Source organism: Schistocerca nitens, chromosome 5 (genome assembly GCF_023898315.1).
Source record: "Schistocerca nitens isolate TAMUIC-IGC-003100 chromosome 5, iqSchNite1.1, whole genome shotgun sequence".
Taxonomy (NCBI): Eukaryota; Metazoa; Arthropoda; class Insecta; order Orthoptera; family Acrididae; genus Schistocerca; species Schistocerca nitens.
Genome location: NC_064618.1, coordinates 496,454,918 through 496,476,493, shown reverse-complemented (window position 1 = coordinate 496,476,493; position 21,576 = coordinate 496,454,918). Strand labels below are relative to the sequence as shown.

At 37.3% G+C, this 21,576-nt stretch overlaps 1 protein-coding gene across 1 annotated transcript in view; it reads right to left on the bottom strand.

Annotated features, from left to right (window-relative positions):
* The window catches only part of LOC126259614 (arf-GAP with Rho-GAP domain, ANK repeat and PH domain-containing protein 2), a 138,609-nt gene that overhangs the window by 106,689 nt on the left and 10,344 nt on the right, over positions 1-21,576 (bottom strand). The window contains exons 2-3 of the mRNA XM_049956528.1: positions 9,377-9,551; positions 3,303-3,420 (exon numbers count right to left, since the gene is read on the bottom strand). Coding sequence (XP_049812485.1) covers positions 3,303-3,420; positions 9,377-9,551 — 293 coding nt within the window. The remainder of the gene's footprint in view (positions 1-3,302; positions 3,421-9,376; positions 9,552-21,576) is intronic.

Genomic DNA, 21,576 nt, shown 5'->3' with positions numbered 1-21,576 from the left:
GAACTGAATGTAGGATCATGACTGGCAGCACATAATCTTTTCAGATGAGTCAATATGTAGGCCAGTGAATGAGTGAGTGTCTGGAGGTAGTCCACAGTTCACTTGGACCATGTTACAACCACAGTAAATTGTGCAACATTCATATGTTGGTCGCATCGCAGTCTTGTGCTGGGAGTGGATCTCATTGGCTGGGACAGGGATATTTCATCAATTTTATGGTCATCTCAACATGGATCACTATGTACACATTATGAAATGTAGTATGGTGACGAGTGTGAGTGGTTCTGCTGGAGCTGGATGTGTTTGAAGACACCTTGAACAGTGGGGGGTATCAACCCAACTGTTGTCCGCTGTATGGCCTGACAGCTGGGACAGATGGTCGGGGATGCCATTTCTTTTCATAGTAGGACTGCTTTGATTGTCGTTCGTGGCATCCTTACAGTACAGTGGTACGTCAATGACATTCTGTGCCCCATTTTGTTGCCCTACACGGCAAGCCATCTTGGGCTTAAATATCAGCAAGATAATGCCTGCCTACACTTGGTGAGAGTTTTTACTGCTTGTCTTCATGCTTGCTCTGGTATTGCGCGCCGCAGAATTTGAATCCGCGCCAGACGTCATGGACGTCGAAGACCCATAGAGGTCTCTGCACCATCGCACGGTACGCTGTGGCGGTGCGCGCCGCCTCGCCCGCTTTTAGTGTGAGGGTGCCACAGGGGAACTGCTTGTGTCTGTGTATGTGCGGATGGATGTGTGTGTATGTGTGCGAGTGTATACCTGTCCTTTTTTCCCCCAAGATAAGTCTTTCCGCTCCCGGGATTGGAATGACTCCTTACCCTCTCCCTTAAAACCCACATCCTTTCGTCTTTCCCTCTCCTTCCCTCTTTCCTGATGAAGCAACAGTTTGTTGCGAAAGCTTTAATTTCGTGTGTATGTTTGCGTTTGTTTGTGTGTCTATCGACCTGCCAGCACTTTCGTTTAGTAACATCATCTTTGTTTTTATATATATATATATATATATATATATATATATATATATATATATATATATATATATATATATATATATATATATATATATATTTCAAAGATTACAAATAATGCAATAACTAAAGCAAAAAGAATAATTAGCGATTAGTGTTAAAAAAAAAGTGTGAAGTTAGTTCTTTCTATGGAAAACTCAAAGTGCTTGAGGGAGTATTTATTCAGACAGGTAGCCCATGAAATGTTTGTTGCACAGAAGTGAAATTTATAATTGTGATGGTCAGAAATATTGAGCTACCATTTAAGCTGTGCACTTCATATCCTGCCTAACCATACTCTCAGACTGGGAGGAGGGGGGGGGGGGGGGGGGAGGAATCAGTGACCAGTATCACACGTGAAAGCTTAACTTTTCTTGTAGCTATACAGCATGTATATTAATTTAAACCATTATTTTTCTATTTGTGTGTTCAGCCCACTTAATAATGATGTTGCTACTGGTTGGCTACATCATGCGACCTATGTATGCCCTGAATATCTGCTGTCATTGGCTGGCAAGTTTTACAGCTCCGTGGGAAAGCATACTGTCATTTAATATATAAAAAATTTGCTTTCACTAGAGGCATAGTGTATTTTCACCTGGGAAATTCAAGAAAAATCCAGGATTTTTTTTTCTTCTCTGTCTATACATTCTGACAGTGCACTTCAGTGAAATAGCTCTCGAAACTAAGGGCCTGAAACCAAAATAGTTCTGCAGACATGTAGGCGGCACTGTAATATTTTGGCTGCATTTTGAAGAAAACCTAATGGAACTCTTGTGATACAAGTACTGCATATGTGTGGACAGAAGAAAAGGAGTGGTTAGTAGATAATTACCATTCTTGGGTCATTTTGACAAACAAAACTCCAGATGATATGCGGAAGCATTCCACGTATAAAAGAAAACACACAAAAAGAAAACACACAAAACAGAACCTAAATACCTGGAATTTCCGCCATTTGGTATAAGATAATACTGTGTTTACAACCTTGGTGGACAGCACCTGGGCTTGTTGGAAAATAATAAGTTACAGCTCTTGCTCAAAATCTTCTTCAAGGATGACTCCTTGTAGGTACAAATAAAACATGGTTCCCAGAAGAAGAAGGAGGAGGAGGAGGAGGAGGAGGAGGACATTAGGACTTTGGCATTCTTACCACACTGCAGTAGTAGAGCAAAGCTTCAACAAAGGACACATGTTAAACTTGAATCAGATAAAAGTACAAATTGTGCAAATTGTTTTCAAGATCCCATAATGAAAGAGCCAGTGTAAAAAAGGGTAAATGGGAACTATCTTATTTATCAAGAAAGTTGTTTCCATCTCATTTCCACAAGGGACACTAATTTTACAACAACATCGCCATCCAGGGATAACAACCACAGGAGAGAAAATGGACTGGCAGCACAGGAACTCAATGTCCAGTCTCATAACTACCACACACTCACACAATCCACAACCCTTTATATATATATATATATATATATATATATATATATATATATATGTTTGTGTGTCTGTCGACCTGCCCGCACTTTCATTTGGTAAGTCACATCATCTTTATCCCACGTGTAATGTTTCCCCTATATATATATATATATATATATATATATATATATATATATATATATATATATATATAAAACAAAGATGATGTGACTTACCGAACGAAAGCGCTGGCAGGTCGATAGACACACAAACAAACACAAACACACACACACAAAATTCAAGCTTTCGCAACAAACTGTTGCCTCATCAGGAAAGAGGGAAAGACGAAAGGATGTGGGTTTTAGGGGAGAGGGTAAGGAGTCATTCCAATCCCGGGAGTGGAAAGACTTACCTTAGGGGGAAAAAAGGACAGGTATACACTCGCGCACACACACACATATCCATCCACACATATACAGACACAAGCAGACATCTCACAAGCAGACATATTGAAAATATGTCTGCTTGTGATATATATATATGCCTAATGCTCTCTTGGGAAAGGAGGACCATGGTTCGAAGACTACAAAAGATTCTCAAGATAACAGAGCTTTGCATGAAGATGTAATGTTTCTTTGGAATGACATTATTTTGCCCATACTATAAAAAGATTTCATAATCAATGAAACTCTCACACAAAGTCTACAATCTCATATACAATAACAGCATTCAAAAACTAAGAACTTCACAGTGTGCACAAAAACATTTTTATATGCTCAATTGTGTCTTCCTTTGCAATGACTTATGATCAAAAAAAGCCTACTAATTATGAAAAACACATTACAACCATCGTCTTACCAACATATCTTGCCTTCCGCAGATCAGCTTCTTGAACAGCACCATTGGTAATGCAATACAGAAGTGTTCTCTCAGTAATTAAAATCCATCCAGTGTGCCATATCCCATTAATACCTTCCTAAAACACGTAATGATAAATAACATGTTGCTGTAGGAAATAAAAATTCTCGAGTTATAAAACTGCATTAAATCATCAATTCAAAGAAACCTCTGATTCAGCATAAATACATTTTTAATAACTAACATTATAAATACTGGCCTTGTTCTATAAGCTATATTTGTGTGGTATGGTAAATATAAAGGCTATGTTAGTATATGTCCCATGAAGACATAACACAGTGACAGTACTGATACTGTTACAGTAAAACTTCCTGATGATGTTAAAGTAAATTTCCTACAAGCACATATAAATTGGACAAATGTGTTTAGGGTATGTTGCTGACATTAAGTAATGTACATAACATATGGCAGGCTGTGCAGCCATTTAGTAAGATGCATTTGTACTGCATGATGTAGTCAGATTGTAGTAACACAATAAGTTCAGATAGTAATGATGGAAGTAGATAGTGATCACATACCCTTCTCTCCAAATAGGACCACAAAGGCTCAATACTATTGCGAGCTTGTGATTGTGGTGGCCAGAGAACATGTGACAATACAACCTTGTGCTCAAAAAACCAGTCCTGGATTATGTAAGCTACATGGACAGGGGCCTTTGTCATCTTGGAACACATCTTCACCTCTGGGGAACAAATACTGTACCACAGAATGGGTCGGAACAGCCAAAATGTTCATATAATCCGTGGCAGTAATGTGACCTTGCAGAGCAACCACAGTGCATGTGGAATATGACCTTATGGCAGCACAAATCATCACAGAACCCCCATCATGTTTCACTCTTGGGATGTAAATTGGGCCCGAAGTTGGAAGCATCAAGACTGGCTTTGGCACCACTTTTTCCCATTACAGGCATTTGCATCAATGATGTGTGGTACTGGAATTCCAGATCGCCCAGCTGCACCCAGCTTACAGAGCTCCTTTATGTTGTTTTGGAGCTGACAGTGTTTGCAAGTGTGACATTCCATCCTGAAGTGACTTCTGAAGCTGTCATTCTCTTATTTTTACATCACAATCATCTTCAATGACTGTCTGTCACTATCACTCAACACACGCCTTCCTCTGACTTGTGGCTTAGCAGATGATTTTTTTTGTCTTTTTTTATTTTTATTTATTTTTTTATTTTTTTTTCTGCTTTCATTGTATGCAGTATAAATCTTCAATACGGTACCTCTTGAAATGCCAAACACTTTGGCTACCTTTCTTACAGAATCACCTCCAATCTGGGCACCAACAGTTTGCCCACGTTCAAATTCATTTCACTCAAACATAATACACTCACAACTACACAAAACACCCTTCTGACCCTGACTGACACTTGCAACATATTTTGAACATTGTACAGTTGCCATTTGGTAAAATACAACAGCACAACCTGTAGGTTTTCCTAGTATCTGCATTTATGTTCAAGCATGTTTACAGTGTTTCCATATTTTTGTCCACTCTCTGTATACAAACATTTCTGAACTGTGAGTTAGTTACCTCAAATGCTTATATAACAGGAAGTGTAAAATTGCATTATGCCTTCATTTATACAACAGCAGTTGCACCTGTCAAGTTAGTTCCAAGTCAGTTGCAGAAAGTTCTAGATCATGTTTGTAGTACACAGTATCTGTTAATCAGTGATAAGTATTTTGACAGATTTGGGAATGGAAATGAAGTCTGTACAAATGTGTGTACATAAATGGTGCTTTTGGAAAGGATAAAAAGTAGAAAAAATGCAAAAAGCTGTCAGATTATTACTTTATGTGCATAAACCCAGGATCTAATTACTCTACATCAAAAGCTAATTATTTCAAAATCAATTACCTTCTACATACTATGTTATAAAATTTAGTACCATGGTGATAGTCATTGGCTTGCTATTCTAATTAAATCACCTCAAAATCTCAAACTTAATTTTCGCTAATGTTAAATGATGTCCTTTATTACATTGAATAATCAGATAGTAATATTAGAACCCCAATTGAAATACAATGGAACTGTAAATTGGCTCTATGGAATCAATTTGACCTTCAGGCTCCATGATGACCAAAAGTACAAACCCCAAACATACTGATGCATGAAGGAGAACAGCAAGGGAATACCTGGAACAGAGCATGCACCCACAAAGAGATCGTTTTGTATGGCAACCACAACTGTACATGTCCATTTTCACACAACGAAGAAAAAAAAATACCTTCCAAATTTCGAAGACAGTCTTCTGTGAAACATGCAGGACTAGCACTCCTGGAAGAAAGGATTTTGTGGAGACAGGGCTTAGCCACAGCTTGGGCCATGTTTCCAGAGTGAAATTTTCACTCTGCACTGGAGTGTGTGCCAATATGAAACTTGAAAGGCAAAGTCCCAAGCTCAGGTCTTGGTCCTGTATACAGTTTTAATCTGCCAGGAAGTTTCGTATCAGGTAGGAGATGAGGTACTGGTGGAAGTAAAGCTGTGAGAATGGGTCACGAGTCATGCTTGAATACCTCAGTTCATACAGCACTTGGCCACAAAAAACAAAGGTTCTGAGTTTGCTCTCAGTCCGATATAACGTTTTAATCTGTCAGGAAGTTTCAAATCCGTGCACGCTTCACTGCAAAGTGAAAATTTCATTCTAGAAACATCATCAGGATGCGGCTAAGCCATGTCTCTACAATATTCATTTTTCCACAGGTTGCGAGTCATGCTTCAGCAGCTAATTTGTTAGAGCAATTGCCCACAAAAGGCACAGGTCCCGAGTTTGAAGCTTGGTCCAGCACACAGCTTTAATCTGTCAGGAAACTTAATATAAAGAGTGACTAAAAGTACAAAATGGATGTTGTTGTTGGCAAATTGTAGGAGAAAAGTCAAATATGTAAAATAAGTAAAATCAAGCATAGTCAAGTGAAGTCGTAAGACTAAATTTATGACAACGTGAGCCAATAAGATATCTGTTATTTATCACCAAAGACATAGTTTGAATGAAAAGTATCTAACTGCATTGTCTACTATCAGCTGTCACAACTACACAATGAAGGGGTACACCATTTCCTGTCAAAATAAGTGGCAGCATCAATAATCTACCACTGAGAGTAAGTAATGGACAAGACAGTTTTCTATAAATGACCCTGTCTGAATGCAAGACAATTATTTCGTATAATGTGTTCAACACATCTAATCACAAAGATGAATCTCAGGAGCATGGAAAAAAACTGTAAAAACATAAATACAGAGGAACAAGTAACAACCACTTTGTCTCTGTGGGACAATAACAAGAAATTATAACTAAGGTTAGTCTTGTTTCATTAATGGTAAAAGGCACTAGGTGCGCTCCTTGTGTATTACAATGTCTGTAACACCTTAGTATTTAGTTGTGAGGAGACTGGCGGGATGGGGGACGTTTTCCAGTTATACGATGAAGCTGCAAGTTTTTTTATAGGCAGCAACTTCAAATTTTTGTGAACATACTGATATGTATTCATTAAATACAAGGTGATTCAAGAAAGTTTACAAACTGACATGGCACATCAGGCATACAACAAGAATCAGTAATTACATAGAACCAGGGGACATAAAGGTCATCCTCATCCTGGGCTACTAAATGGCACTGCAGTTATTTAGTCACATGCTACACATGGATGCCGACTACAAGAGATGCTCAAAGTTTTGTCCACATGCATCGAGACACACCTGACATCGATGTTGCATTGAGCAGCACATCCTATTAAAGATAACTGGTGTATTTCAAAGACAATCTGCTGCCGCAACAATCCTGCCCACTAGGTTCTCCAGTGATTTAACAAGTGTTTCATACACAAGGCCCTACAGGTAGCCCCACAGGAAAAAATCAATTGGGGTCAGATTGGGTGTTCACAGAGCCCACGGCCATGCGACTGGTCCACTGCGACCAATACAGCAGCTGGGAAAGGTTGCTTGCAGATGTGCCCTCATTTGTCTGCTGAAATGCATGGGGGCTCCATAGTGCTGAAATCAAATGTAGCAATGAATGGTAGCATCATTCAGCATGTCCGACAGAACATCTTGCAGGAATACTAGATATGCGGGAACATCAAGGTAGTGCAGGAAAATTAACAGCTCAATTAAACAGTCTCCAGCGATGCCCTCCCACACGACTGTAGCACCCTCTCGGTGCATTTGCGACCCATGCTTCCTGTGTGATTACTGATCCTTGTTGTATGCCCAATGTGCCATGTCAGTTTGTAAATGCTTTTTTTATTCACCCTATATAGTTACCTAATATTTAGAAATGTGCTCATTCTATTACCAGCACTGCTTTTTACTATACAACAGAGAATTGTACTCTCAGAATACAGATACTTAAATATGTCTGGAACACACTATTATCATAAGCTTTTAATTTAAATTTTAATCCATAGATATGTCAAAGTAATTTTACAGTTTAATATCTCACTGACACTGAGGTCTTTAAGAGTTACAGCACTATCACAGTTGGAACAAAGAGAAGGGAAGAAATGCTGTAACATTTTTAAAATAAACATCCCAAAATTCAATGGACAAGGTTTAGCGAAACCTACCCCAGGATTAATAGGAAGTGGTGAGCACTTGACAATGGTCAAGAAGCAATTGTCCAAAAGCTCATGGACATTTAACCACTTCACATGGCTAAATGTTCAAAAATTTTATTAGTTTATATCACTGTGAGACTATGCATTTCTACTAAAACAGCATGGCTTGATGAGGATTTGAATACTACCCCATATTGGTAACTTGCTAAAGACTTCTGTACAATAATAGACAAGGATACAAACTGATGTCTACTGAAAAATACAACTTACCATGAAATTTCTGTTACTAAAGTTACGTTTCATCCATAGAAAGATTCATATTTGCTCTAAATCTAAACTCTTATGTACAAATTAACAACAAAAATGATTACAGTGTATGTGCACTGAAAGGTGCTATTCAAGTTCTTTGTTTCACTTTTATTGCAAGTAACATGACTCTCCATCCCAGTTTCATCTTACACTTTATAAATGCTATAAATTCATTCGGCTAAAGTGCAGTTACAGTGTCAGCAGCTCTAGGTTTGCGTGTTGATGTTGGCAATAAGTTAACATTGCTCATAGCCAATGGGGTAATATTATACAGTAGGCAATTAGAATCACTGAATCTTATGATTTCTTTCAGCAGAAAACATGAACTGATTACATTTACCAGAAAATCTTTTCCTGATCTGCTTATTAACAATCTGGTTCATTACCGAATTTCATATTTATTTGGTGAATGGAATAAAATAGATATGCAGATAGACTGCCCTGTAGCAAAGCCTAATGCCTAGGTTAGGTTGGAGTATGTCAATATGCTTGTGAGTTGGCGAACCCCACAAATCTCAACACGAAAATAAGATTGCTATAAAGACTGATGTATTGTGTAGCCTGAGCTTTTGTTTGTCACTGCTGCCAAAATTTGCAATGACATGATTAAATTCTAGCCCATAAGAGCAAATTACCATCTATCTTTATTTATGGAGCATATAAAATTACAAACAAGCATCCGATTCATTACCGAAACCAACTCTCAATTCATTGTACTCCATTCCCATCATTCATAATGCGAGTTGTTAACAACATCGGCATGCAACCCAACACCCACCGACGCAGAGCAATTTCAGCTATTCACTCATACCGTTAATACCCAACTCTATTACCATTCAAACAACCATTTCACATTTTTTATATAAAGTATCAAGTGGTAGGAAGAACTTGATATAATTAAAGCATATGTATAATAAATGAATTCCAATGGTTATCTAAAGCAAAGACTGTGAGCTTTACCCCACAGTGTTAAGTATTCCCTTGTCCAAATGGATTTAATTAAAATTTACTTATTAAAAAACAAGCCTACTCAACAATTGTGCAAAAGTGAGCCCTCCTTCCTCCCCCCCCCCCCCCCACACACACACATATGTAATTACAGTAAAATACAAAGCTATGAAATATACACATGAAATTCACCTTTAAGAAACACCATCCTGCTCGTGTGTACTCTGCTGTGATCCTTGTAGGAAAAACTGAAGTAATACTTTCTAATATTTTCTGCATCCATATGCGACGCTCGGCAGATCCAGAGGTGCCAAATGTATTGGACTGGCCTTTAACTAACGTGATTTCAAAACAATCACCATCACAGCTGAATGTACAAATAAATTAGGAAATCAACATAAAGATGACAAACAAAACAACAAATTAAGGACAAGAAACTGAAAACATTTAGTGGGATATATGTAACTACAATGAACAAAAATAATTTTTAAAAATGTAAGAAGTTCTCAAAAACAACAATAATAATAATAATAATAATAATAAATCTAGTGAAAGAAACGGTATACAAAATTAAACAATAAAATTAGTTAGTTATTTTTGTAATGAAAAGTGAAATAATACTCAAAAGAAAGTCATCCAGTTAGAAAAGCATGCTAGTTTGTAAGCAAGGTGCCTTCTCAAAACTTAACAACTATCATGGATGATGTTTATTCTTAGTCGGTTGCAGCCTGATCATGAATGAACTAGTACCCCACCTAACAAAAAATTAAACCATAAGTATCTGTGCTGTTTATCAAACTGGCAGGTGTTTCAGACAGGCACTGCAATTTATTTATTTATTTATTGTTCTTCTGAATGTTTATAATTTAGTCAGTTGGACAAACACAAAAACAAATACACAACAAGAAAAAGTATGTAACAATATAATTCCAGTAATTTATCAACCCAAGCCTGAATTAGAGCAAAAAAGAGAATACATATAGAACTAAAATCTATCTCTGTCTCAAATGACAGATATCTCTAGGTATATGTGCAAAACAAAGTGATTTATTAATAAGAAAGAATAAATGAATCTGAAATATGAGGATATGGTACTCAGGGCATAATAAAAGATAAAATAAACAGTACTAACAAGGAGAGGTCTCCAGCAGTGGGATCAACTTTTTGATACAATCTCTAAAGTGATGTAGGTTAAGGTACAGGGAATCACACCCTTCAGCCTTTCATCTTGTGGGCTTTCATTTGTGAGTAACTGAAGTAAAAATTTTTGGATTTTGTGCGATGATATATAGCTTCAAATAGGTAAGAATTCACAAACTTTTCATGGCATAATGGTTAAAATACTAATTTCACTTGCAAAAGGGGTGGGTTTGAATTTTGTCAGGTGGTTTGAAATTTTTAAATCTTAATCAAAATGACCTTGATCATTATTTTTATTCACTTAATTGGTTTAAATGTAATTTTTTTCTATTCATTTGTCGCATCATATTAGTCATCATATGGAATACATCATTTTCTTGCATTTTTCTTTCTATCAGTCTTTTTCCACTTGGGGTCCTTCTTCATGTGATTTTGATTATTGTTGTGTATTAACTTCGATTTAATTGCTTCCATTTTGTCATCTTATATTTCTATCCATGTTATTGCATTCACAATTATTATTATTATTATTATTATTATTATTATTATTATTATTATTATCATCTCATTTTGTCTGAATTTCGTTTTATAGTTCCCGCATTTGTTTAAAACACCATTCACATTATTTTGTCCATAGTGCAAGGCAAATTATATTTTAAATGTTAGTATGATGACAGCCATCCAAAAATATGTACATCCTTTGACCAACAGATTGGCATTTTCAAATGTTTAAACATCATGATCGACAAATAAAAATAATTAAAGTCACATGTACAAAGATTCCAAGCGGAAAGAGAATGATCAGGACAAAAAATATGAGCAATTTAAGAAGTTAATAGATTGATTAAAATGATGTGACAAAGGAATACAGATAAAAGAAAAGCATGTAAACCAATTAATCGAATGAAAATAGTGATCAAAGTCTTTTCATAAAGATTTAAAAATAAGAAAATTTTGAGGTACCTGATGAGATTCCAACTGACTACCTTTTGCACACTTATCTTAACCATTACATTAGTCAACCTGTAAATTTTTACTATTTTTAAACCTGTAGAGCATCACACAAAATTCCAAAACTGTTTTGTTGGTTACTCACAAAAAGGGGCACACCAGGGTGAATGGTTGTAGGGTGTGATTCCTTGGCCCTCAGCCAACATCACTGTACAGATTGTTTGAAACAGCTGATCCCACTGCTGGGGCCCACCCCTTACAGAACGTAATAAGAAAAATACATACCATATCCCCCACACAGTAAAGGCAGGAGGGAAAATAGAATTAAAACACTTGATGCAGATATTTTATTCAGACATGACTTTTGGACCAGGCAAAAAGAGGGGGATTAATAAAAACGAAAATGTCTATACGCAACTGGTACATACAGGCACTCGATAAGCGGTTCATTATACTGTAAAGGAAAAGCCGGCTAATACATAATCCAGATATTGGATAACAAAAACAAAATATCAGATTAGGACAAAAATGGCTCTGAGCACCATGGGACTTAATGTCTGAGGCCATCAGTCCCCTACAACTTAGGACTACTTAAACCTAACTAACCTAAGGACATCACACACATCCATGCCCGAGGCAGGATTCGAACCCGCGATCGTGGCAGTTACGCGGTTCCAGACTGAAGCGCCTAGAACCGCTCGGCCACAGCGTATCAGATTAGGGCAAGATGTAAAAAAATGAAAAGTGGAATGTAATGGAGATATAAAAGTGTTGTGATTAAATGGAACCAGAAGCCTTAGCTGCATATGTAAACGTTAGCACACAGCATACAGGAGATATTTCAGCACACTGAGCGAACTAGTAAATTGCATGGTTCATTCACAAGAGAGATAATACAATTAATAGAACCAGTAAAAGTTTTGAGTACATCATCACAAAAAATATATATGGGACTGTATTTGCTAACTATGGTAGATATGGCATGAATGAACAGGCATGGAAAAAAAGTACTGTAGTTTCTGACATCATTAGTTGACTTGATACAGCATACAGATCCCACAAAAGTTTCACACAAATTGATGAGATATGTTAAATCATATTAAATTGATCTTTCATATGCACTTCAGTGTACTCAACATTTACATGTTTTATTACCACGTTCAATATTACATTATAAATGAAAATAAATTTAAGAATGTAGGAAAAGACAGATTGCTACTTATCGTAAAGAAGAGAGATCAAGTTGCAGACAGGCACTATTAAGAGACACTCACATATAACATACAGCATCCGGCCACAGCCTTCACCAGTAAAAGAGGGGTGGGGTGGCGGGGTGGGGGGGAGAGAGAGAGAGAGAGAGAGAGAGAGAGAGAGAGAGAGAGAGAGAGAGAGACGCGTGTGTGTGTGTGTGTGTGTGTGTGTGTGTGTGTGTGTGTGTGTGTGTGTTTTACTGACGAAGGCTGTGGCCGAAAGCTACATGTGATTGTCTTTTAACTGTGCCTGTCTGCAACTTGATCTCTCTTCTTTACGATAAGTAGCAATCTGTCTTTTCCTACATTGTTGATGTTCCTACTTGGAGTTTCCATTGTTTGAAAATGTGTTTAAGATGAAGAAATTACATTGTGATGTGGATGGCGCCACAGGATTCTATAACATAGATGGGTGTGTTATCCCTCGATGCTGCTACGCATTGCTTCAACATCTTGTACAGATTTTATGTAAGCTGAAGGTGGAGAGGTGAGAAAGGAAAGGAAAGGAAATGAAAGGTAAGGTAAGAAACTATTGATGTTAGCTGCATTGGGACTTTAAGCAGAATCAGTTGTGACAAGTGAAACAGTGTGCTGGACAGGGATTCGAACTCTGGACAAATGATCATGGTAGTAAGTATTATATTCAAATGTTTTATGTTATATTTTCTGATGCTCCACACCCAAGAGAATCATCTCATTTTTTTGGGTCCATGGAACGAAAACTGAATCTAATCAAATCTAATCATGAGGATCATTTCACTTGGGATCTCCGAAGGTACATAATAGTATTTGTTTTCTTTGTAAATATACATTGTGTATTCTTGTTTTCTGATATGGTCTACATTCTGGAGGATCTCCTCACTAGGGATCTACTGGAACAAATAGTACATCTAATCTAATCTATGAAATGGAAAGGTTGGAGAGTATCAAAAGACGCAGAAAATAGGATAAGGACAATTGCAAAATGAATGAAAAGGACAAAAGACAGAAAAATGGCTGCCAAATGAAAGACAAATGAAAATTTTGAAACAAAAAGATGTGTATGGCAAGAATGGAGCTGGGAATATTATATTTGGGAAGTGAGGTGAAACACTTGATCTCATAAGTCTTTCAAGGAGTGCAGAAGAGAGAGAGAAGTTTTTTGCACAAATAGTAGAGGACTTATTGGTAGGCACTTTATCCTGAAGAAACTCTCAATGGAACAGGTGCAGTTTTAGGTAGTACATTTTTTGTTGGAACAGACAGTTCGTTTAAAGATAATTTTGCTTGAAAATGTGTTCATTCCGGTTAACAACGGAGAGAGGGCAAAGAAATCATGATTCCACAATAGGTCTGCAACTTACAAGGATAATTATGTGAGTTATGGAAAAAGTGAAACTTTCACAGGACTAAGGGTGCAACTATTTTCTTCCATCTAATTTTTTAATATACACAAAACTCAAGAAGTAGAAGCTTTTAAATGTTTAGACTCTTTATCACATTTATGATGCTGCCTGACAAGATCGCATGGAATCATTAAATATTCGTATGTGCCTGCCTAAAATATAGCCAGGATAGAGAACATCAATCACAGACTGGTGAATGTGATTTATCATATAGAAATTACATTGTGATGTGGGTGGCACCATTCCACAACATAGATTGGTGTAGTATCCCACAATGCTGCTACAAATTGCTTCAACACCTTGTGCCAATTTTATGTAAGTTGAAAGTGAAGGGGGAGAAAGGAAAGGGAAGGGAAGGGAAGGGAAGGAAAGGAACTACTGATGTCAGCTGCAATGGGACTTTAAGCAGATTCAGTGGTGACAAGTGAAACAGTGTGCTGGACTGGGATTCGAACCCTGGATCTCCCTGCTGACAAGGCAGTTACATTAACCACTGCACCATCCAAACACAGTGTTTATCGCAATTGCACAGACTATCTCGGCACGCCTCTCAGTCGATCCACATTCTCACCTAGCACCACCACTCTGCAGTCCCCATCTATGTCCTCCATGCTCACTACTTTGAGATTTCAACTGGAGTTTGAATGTAATTGTACATCCGCAATGAACATGCAGGATTCATTGCACATCAAGGGGAATGAACTATATGAACGAGTGGTGTCTGTCCGAAAGAACAGACACCATGCATTCATACAACCTTTTAGCAACTTCAGGACCACAGATGAGAACTTCCATCACATTAACTGTCTCAATCACTTTTCAAATTCGCCTCAATTTGTCTTCATTCACCCACAAAGCACCACAGTTACTATGCATTATAATCCTCTAGAGGATTCACAAAACACAATACACTCTCCAGCACCTTTCACCCATTCCCCTCCTCCTTCCATATGCCTAGAAATTAACTTCTTATTTATCAATATTAATTGGTGATAGCTTTTGACTAATTCCATATACTTCATGTGTCTGACTTCATTGGTACACATATCAAAATACTCCTATCTGAAATACTGTGTGACTACCCTAGACCAGATTAACTGAAGCGTTCAATGCTGGTTCACTAACTCACAACCCAACTGTCACATTTCAACCTAATCTGTGTATACCTCAGACTACACTACAGATCAGTACTTCACCACAACTAAGACATTTATCCAGATTCATTGGCTTTACCAACTCTCAGTCCCTTTCAGTCTAAAACTAAACTATACCTTGAGCTACTGTAGGTCAGCCTGTCACCACAATCTAATTTCAAAACATAATTCAGATGAAAAAAATTGTTGGTGTTTGTTCTTCTTCCTATTTTAGCATGTATGACCTTACACCTATTTTAGCATGTATGACCTTGCATGTCACATCACCATTACATCACAGGACAAAACTGCCTAGCATGAAGAGGTTCAAGGTTCAAGGTTCAATTGATACTCTCTCCCCCCCCCCCCCCCCTCCCCAGATCAAGATTGTAACTATCTACAACTCTGTTATGATGCAGTCTCAATTTTCAACCAACAATCTAACCCCCCCCCCCCTTCTTTTTTTCTTTTTTGTAGCTGTGTTAGTTTTTCAACTGACAGTTTTCATGCACCGAGGCTCTTCACACCATTGAAATCACTACTACTTTTATCCAAACACATATAATACCTCTTAATTATTTGATAACCATAATATTAACTCAGGCACTGCATGCATGATGCATCTGAATTCAAACAAGGAACACTAACGTTTAATCTTACAATGAAGAATGAAAGAAACAGGCGTAAAAAGATATCACTAATTATTATATTACTGATCATATGACATAGCACCAAGCCTACAGTTAAAAACTAAATAGAAACTTCTTAGAAGTTAGAAAAGTTAAATCTGAAAGTCTCCCTCTCAACTTCTGCTTACTGTTGTCGGGGTGAAGGAAGTTCCAAGCAATAGTGAATAAGATCTATTTCTTTACATAAATTGGCTCACATTTGGTCTTTCCATTTTAAACTTTGTTGTATTTTCTCTTTCTATATGCACTGGCAAAAAGTTAGTCTTCTTTGTATAAACTGATCACATAGTGGTCATACAGGCAATTTTCTTTAGCAAATTAACTGAAGTTCTGGACAATGTTACAACTATCAAAAATAAGATAATTTCATGTGATACATGAATATCACAAAATAAATCATGAATATTATTCATGTCCTGGAATGTTACACTATAAGGAAGTTCATTAGAGATTACTTCATATTATCTATTGAAGGTTTCACTCGTTTCAAAGTAGCTCTCGAACCAAAGAAAAATATAGCCTATGGGTCAGCTTCCGTGTGCTTTACAAATTTAAGATGGTTGCATAAGTATTAAGTGAAGAATTTACGTTGTTTTCATTACACATATATTTAATAGTGCCATTTCTACTGGGGAATTAAAGGTTTTAAGTTCAATCTTTTATTTCTTTTCAAAACACGTAACATTCATATTGCGCACACGCGACCTTAGGCTTAGTTTTGAGTTGTAACGTTAGTTTAAGTACATTCTGTTGGTATATTATTAGTATATATGTATATTAGTGTTCCACATAACTTAAGTGACTCTTGTGGTATGCAGTTAATAGAATATTACTGTTATTTTGTAAAAATATTGTAAACAACGATGAGCAAGAAGTGTTTGATCTGCCGTAGGAAAGTTAGTTCTGGGGTAATATGCAGCTGTTGTTACAGATGGTTAAATTGGGGTGGGGGGAGGGAATGAAGTGGCATGGGAAGTGGGGACATAAATGGGTCTCTCCCATGATATTTCAGATTACGTTCAAGGGATAAGAAAATAGCTGAACAGGAAGGGAAGATTACAGCCCCTGAGGCTATATTAGATAGTGCCAAGGAGGAACTGATGAGGTTAAGGGGGCAGAAGGGTGAAGACAGGTGGAAAGCGATAGCAAGAAACAGGGTCCACAGAAAGAGAACAGTATCTGACAGTTTCATCATTGGCACAAACAGTAGATTTGCCTTGCTACTTCAGTTAACTTAAAGAAGCTCAGGTAGATGTAAGTGCAGTCAATATTCAACAGACTATCACAAGAAACCAATTGTGTCAACAAAAGCAGAAAGCACGAGGAAAGTTCTGTTGTTAGGTAGTAGCCATGGAAGAGGTGTGAGCCAGATCTTGCAGGAAAAATTAGGTGACAGTATCAGGCCACACATTTTTTCAAACCCAGTGCAAGAGATAGAGGATGTAGGATCAATGCGCAATGGTTTTACAAAGCAGTATCATGTTGTAATGGTGGGTGGAGCAGAGAAGCAGTATTAATAGGGTTCAGGGCTACAATATTGAGTGTGGCTGGTAAAAATAGTAATGCAATGAACCATACAAATGTTGGCTTGGTTCCTGCTTTCATGCACTATGATCGGCCCCAGCTGAACAGCTCTATCAGCAGCAGCTACTTTGTCAGGCATTGGTTTGGTTCCTGTTGATGGTATTGGTAGCTGGGACTTCACAAGACATGTCCTGCATCTTAATAGGAAAGGGAAGGGTAAATTGGCTAAGATGAAACAATCTTGGGGGACGGGCAGAGCAGGGGGGGGGATGGCGCACACTGAAACTCTAAGATCAATGTCCAATGATTCAGCACTGAAGTAAATTAAGCTTAATGAGAAGCTCAGACAGGCAGGTACTAGAGATATTAAAATATCACAAGATTCTCATAAAAGTACACTGACAAATAATGTTAGCAGATTGCGTCAAAATATCAGGAGATTCAAAAACAAAGTAGATGAGCTTCAACTTTGTTTATAAGATTTAGAAACTGAGGGTGGAAGTGATGTACAATGCCTGTCAGAACATCATATAGTCACAGATATGAAAAGGTAAATGTAGGTGGAGATAAGCTTTCAACATATGTAAGTACAGACACTATGGAAAGAGGACAAGTTTCCATATGTGTAAAAATTTATCACAGTGTGAAAAATTTAGAAACTAAAATATTTTGTATAGAGTAACTTACAGAAGCATGTGCATATGAGCTCAAACTAAATAATGGTGCTTTTATAATTGTACCAGTGTATAGGTCCCCTTTGGCAAAAACTTAAGATTCTTTGTTGTGCTATCTGTCAGACAGAAGGAAGCAAATTATTGTATGTGGGGATTTCAATACATATTTTCTGAAAGAGTATGACAGAAAGTTTGACCTTGAAGTATTACTTGGTTCTTTCAATCTGATGTCAGTTATTGATTTTCCTACTTGGGTGATACAGGAATGCACTGATAGATAATGTATTTATAGAACAAGATAAATTTAATCAAATAAAAACTTTTCCTGTTAAGAATGGTCTGTCTGGTAATGGTCCACAGCTAGTTACAGTACATTACATAGCTCCATACATAATGCAAAACAGTCCTCCAAAATAGTGTGTTCAATTAATGATTTAACAATTGCTAATTTTAGGGAAAGCCTGCACAGTTAAGACTGGGATGAGGTGTACAGGGAACATGTTGGTAATTTAAAATTTAACTTATTTCATAACACCATTGTGAGTATATTTGATAACAGTTTCCCGAAGAAAACAGTGAAATATAATTGTAAGAAAACATCTAAAAAGCCGTGGCTTATTAAAGGGATAAAAATATCTTGTAAACAGTAAAGGGAAATGTATCTTACAGCTAGGAGGAGTTATGATCCACAAACAGTTACACTGTCTCTGAGATTAGCGCCTCTGATAATAAGATTAAAGCAATTTGGAATATTGTTCAAAAGGAAATAGGGCAACGGTGAGTACTGGAGGACTGAGTTTCTACCAAACTCAATGAAAAGTTTGTTAACAAAAAATCAGATGTAGAAAATATTTTTAATAATCATTTTTTAAGTATTAAAGAAAAAATAGGATCCAGCTATTCATTAGAAAATGCAAGGCAGTCTATGGAAGAGGCAATACCTAAGCACTTTGATAAAACTGAAATTCAACTCACCTCTCCAACAGAAATTTGGAAAATAATAAACGCGCTCAAAAGTAAAAGCTCGGATGGAATTGATGGCATTTCCAACAGAATACCAAAAGCTTGTTACCAACAGATAAGTAGGATTCTCAGTCACATACATAATAGCTCACTGAAACAGGGCATTTTTTTCCAGATAGATTGAAATAGGCTATTGTTAAACCATTGCATAAAAAATGGGACAGGTCTGACGCTAACAACTATTGCCCAGTCTCACTTCTGATAGCTTTATCAAAATTCTTGAAAAAGTAATGTATTCAAGAGTAGCATCACAATTTGTAAAAATGAAGTACTAATAAAATGTCAGTTTTGTTTTCAGAAAGGCCTTTCAACAGAAAATGCTATATATGCTTTCACTGAGCAAATATTAAATGCTCTGAATAACCTAACATCACCCATTGGAATATTTTGTGACCTCTCAAAGGCTTTTGACTGTGTGAATCATGAAATTCTTCTAGATAACCTTAAGTATTGTGGTGTGAGTGGTACAGTGCACAAATGGTTTGATTTATATTTAACTGGAAGAATTCAGAAGGTTAGAATTAACAGTACAGATACTCTGCAAAAATCAGCAGAGTCCTCTAACTGGGGAGGTATCAAGAATGGTGTCCCACAGGGTCCGGTCTTGGGCCCCTTACTGTTCTTAAAATAGATTAATCCCTTGCCACTCTATATTCACGGAGATGCAAAGTTAGTTCTTTTTGCTGATGATACAAGTATAGTAATCACACCCAACAACTGAGATTCAGCAGAGGAATTGTAAACAATGTCCTTCAGAAAATTAGTCTACATCTACATCTAAATCTACACAGATACTCTGCGAGCCACAGATGGAGCACTGCGGAGGGTACCCTGTTCCACTTGCAAACAGAGCAAGCGAAAAATGATTGTCTGCATGCCTCCATATGAGCCCTAATTTCTCATATTTTACCTTCTTGGTCCTTAGGCGCAATGTATGTTGGTGGCAGTGGAATCATTCGATAGCCAACTTCAAATGCTGGTTCTGTAAATTTCCTCAATAGAGTTTCTTTAAGAGAAAATCGCCCTCCCTCCAAGTAGTCCCATTTGATGCCCTGAAACATCTCCGTAGCACTTACATGTTGTTAGAACTTACCGGTAACAATTTCTAGAAGCTCACCTAGGAATTTCTACAATGTCTTCCTTCAATGCAACCTAGTACCGATCTCAAACACTCGAGCAGTACTCAAGAATAGGTCCCACCAGCATCCTATATGCGGTGTCCTTTACACATAAAACACTCTTTCCTAAAATTCTCCCAATAAACTGAAGTGGATCATTTGCCTTCCATACCAGAGTTCTCACATACTTGTCCCACCGTACATTGCTCTGCAACGTTATGCCCAGATATTTAAATGACTTGACTGTGTAAAGCAGGACACTACTAATACTCTAGCTGAACATTATAGGTTTGATCTTCCTATTCATCCTCATTAACTTACATTTTACTACATTTAGGGCTAGCTCCCATCCATCACACCAACTGGAAATTTTGTCTACGTCAACCTGTATCTTCCTACAGTCACTCAATTTCAACACCTTACCATACAACTCAGCATCTTCAGCAAACAACCACAGATTGCAGCCCACCCTCTCTGCCAAATAATTTATGTATACAGAGACCAACAGCACTCCTGATGATACCATTGTCGCCATCGAGGACAACATACTGGGTTCTATTATTTAAGAAGTCTTAGAGCCACTCACATATCTGTGAACACAGACTGCAATGGGGCACAGTGTCAAATGCTTTCCAGAAATCTAGAAATACGGAATCTGCCTGTTGCCCTTCATCCACAGTTCTCAGTACATCATGTGAGAATAGGACCAGCTGAGTTTTGTAAGAGTGATGCTTTTTAAAACCTTGCTGATTTGTGATCATGAGCTTCTCAGTCTCAAGAAAGTTTATTATATTCAAACTGAGAATATGTTCAATGAATCTGAGCAAACAGCAGTTAGGGATATTGGTCTGTAATTTTGCAGGTCCATTCTTTTACCTTTCTTATATACTGGAGTCACTTGCACTTTTGTCCAGTCACTTGGGACTTGGCACTGGGCTTAAGATTCATGATAAATGCAAGCTAGATAAGGAGCCAATACCATACAGTATTCTTTGTAAAATCGAACTGGGATTCCATCTGGACCTGGTGATTTATTTGCTTTCAAATCTTTCAGTTGCTTCTCTACACTACATATGCCTATTACTATGTCATCTATATGGGAGTCTGTCCAATGGTCAAATGACATTATGTTTGCACAATTCTCCTGTGTGAACAATTTCTTGAATGTGAAATTTAAAACTTCGGCTTTCATTTTGCTATCTTCAACTGCCATAGCAGACTGGTCAACAAGGGACAGAATGGAATCCTTAGACCCGCTTAGAGATTTTACACACGACCAGAATTTTCTCAGATTCTCTAAAGATCTTTTGCTAAGACGTGATGGTGGTAGTTGTTGTATGCTTCACACACAGATTTTTTCACAGATGCACAAATCTCAACTAACCTTCACTTGCTGTCATTTATTCATTCCCTTTTGAACTGAGAGTGCAACTGCCTCTGCTTTCCAGCATCCACTGAATTTTGTTATTAAACCATGTTGGGTCTTTTCCACCCTTTATCCACTT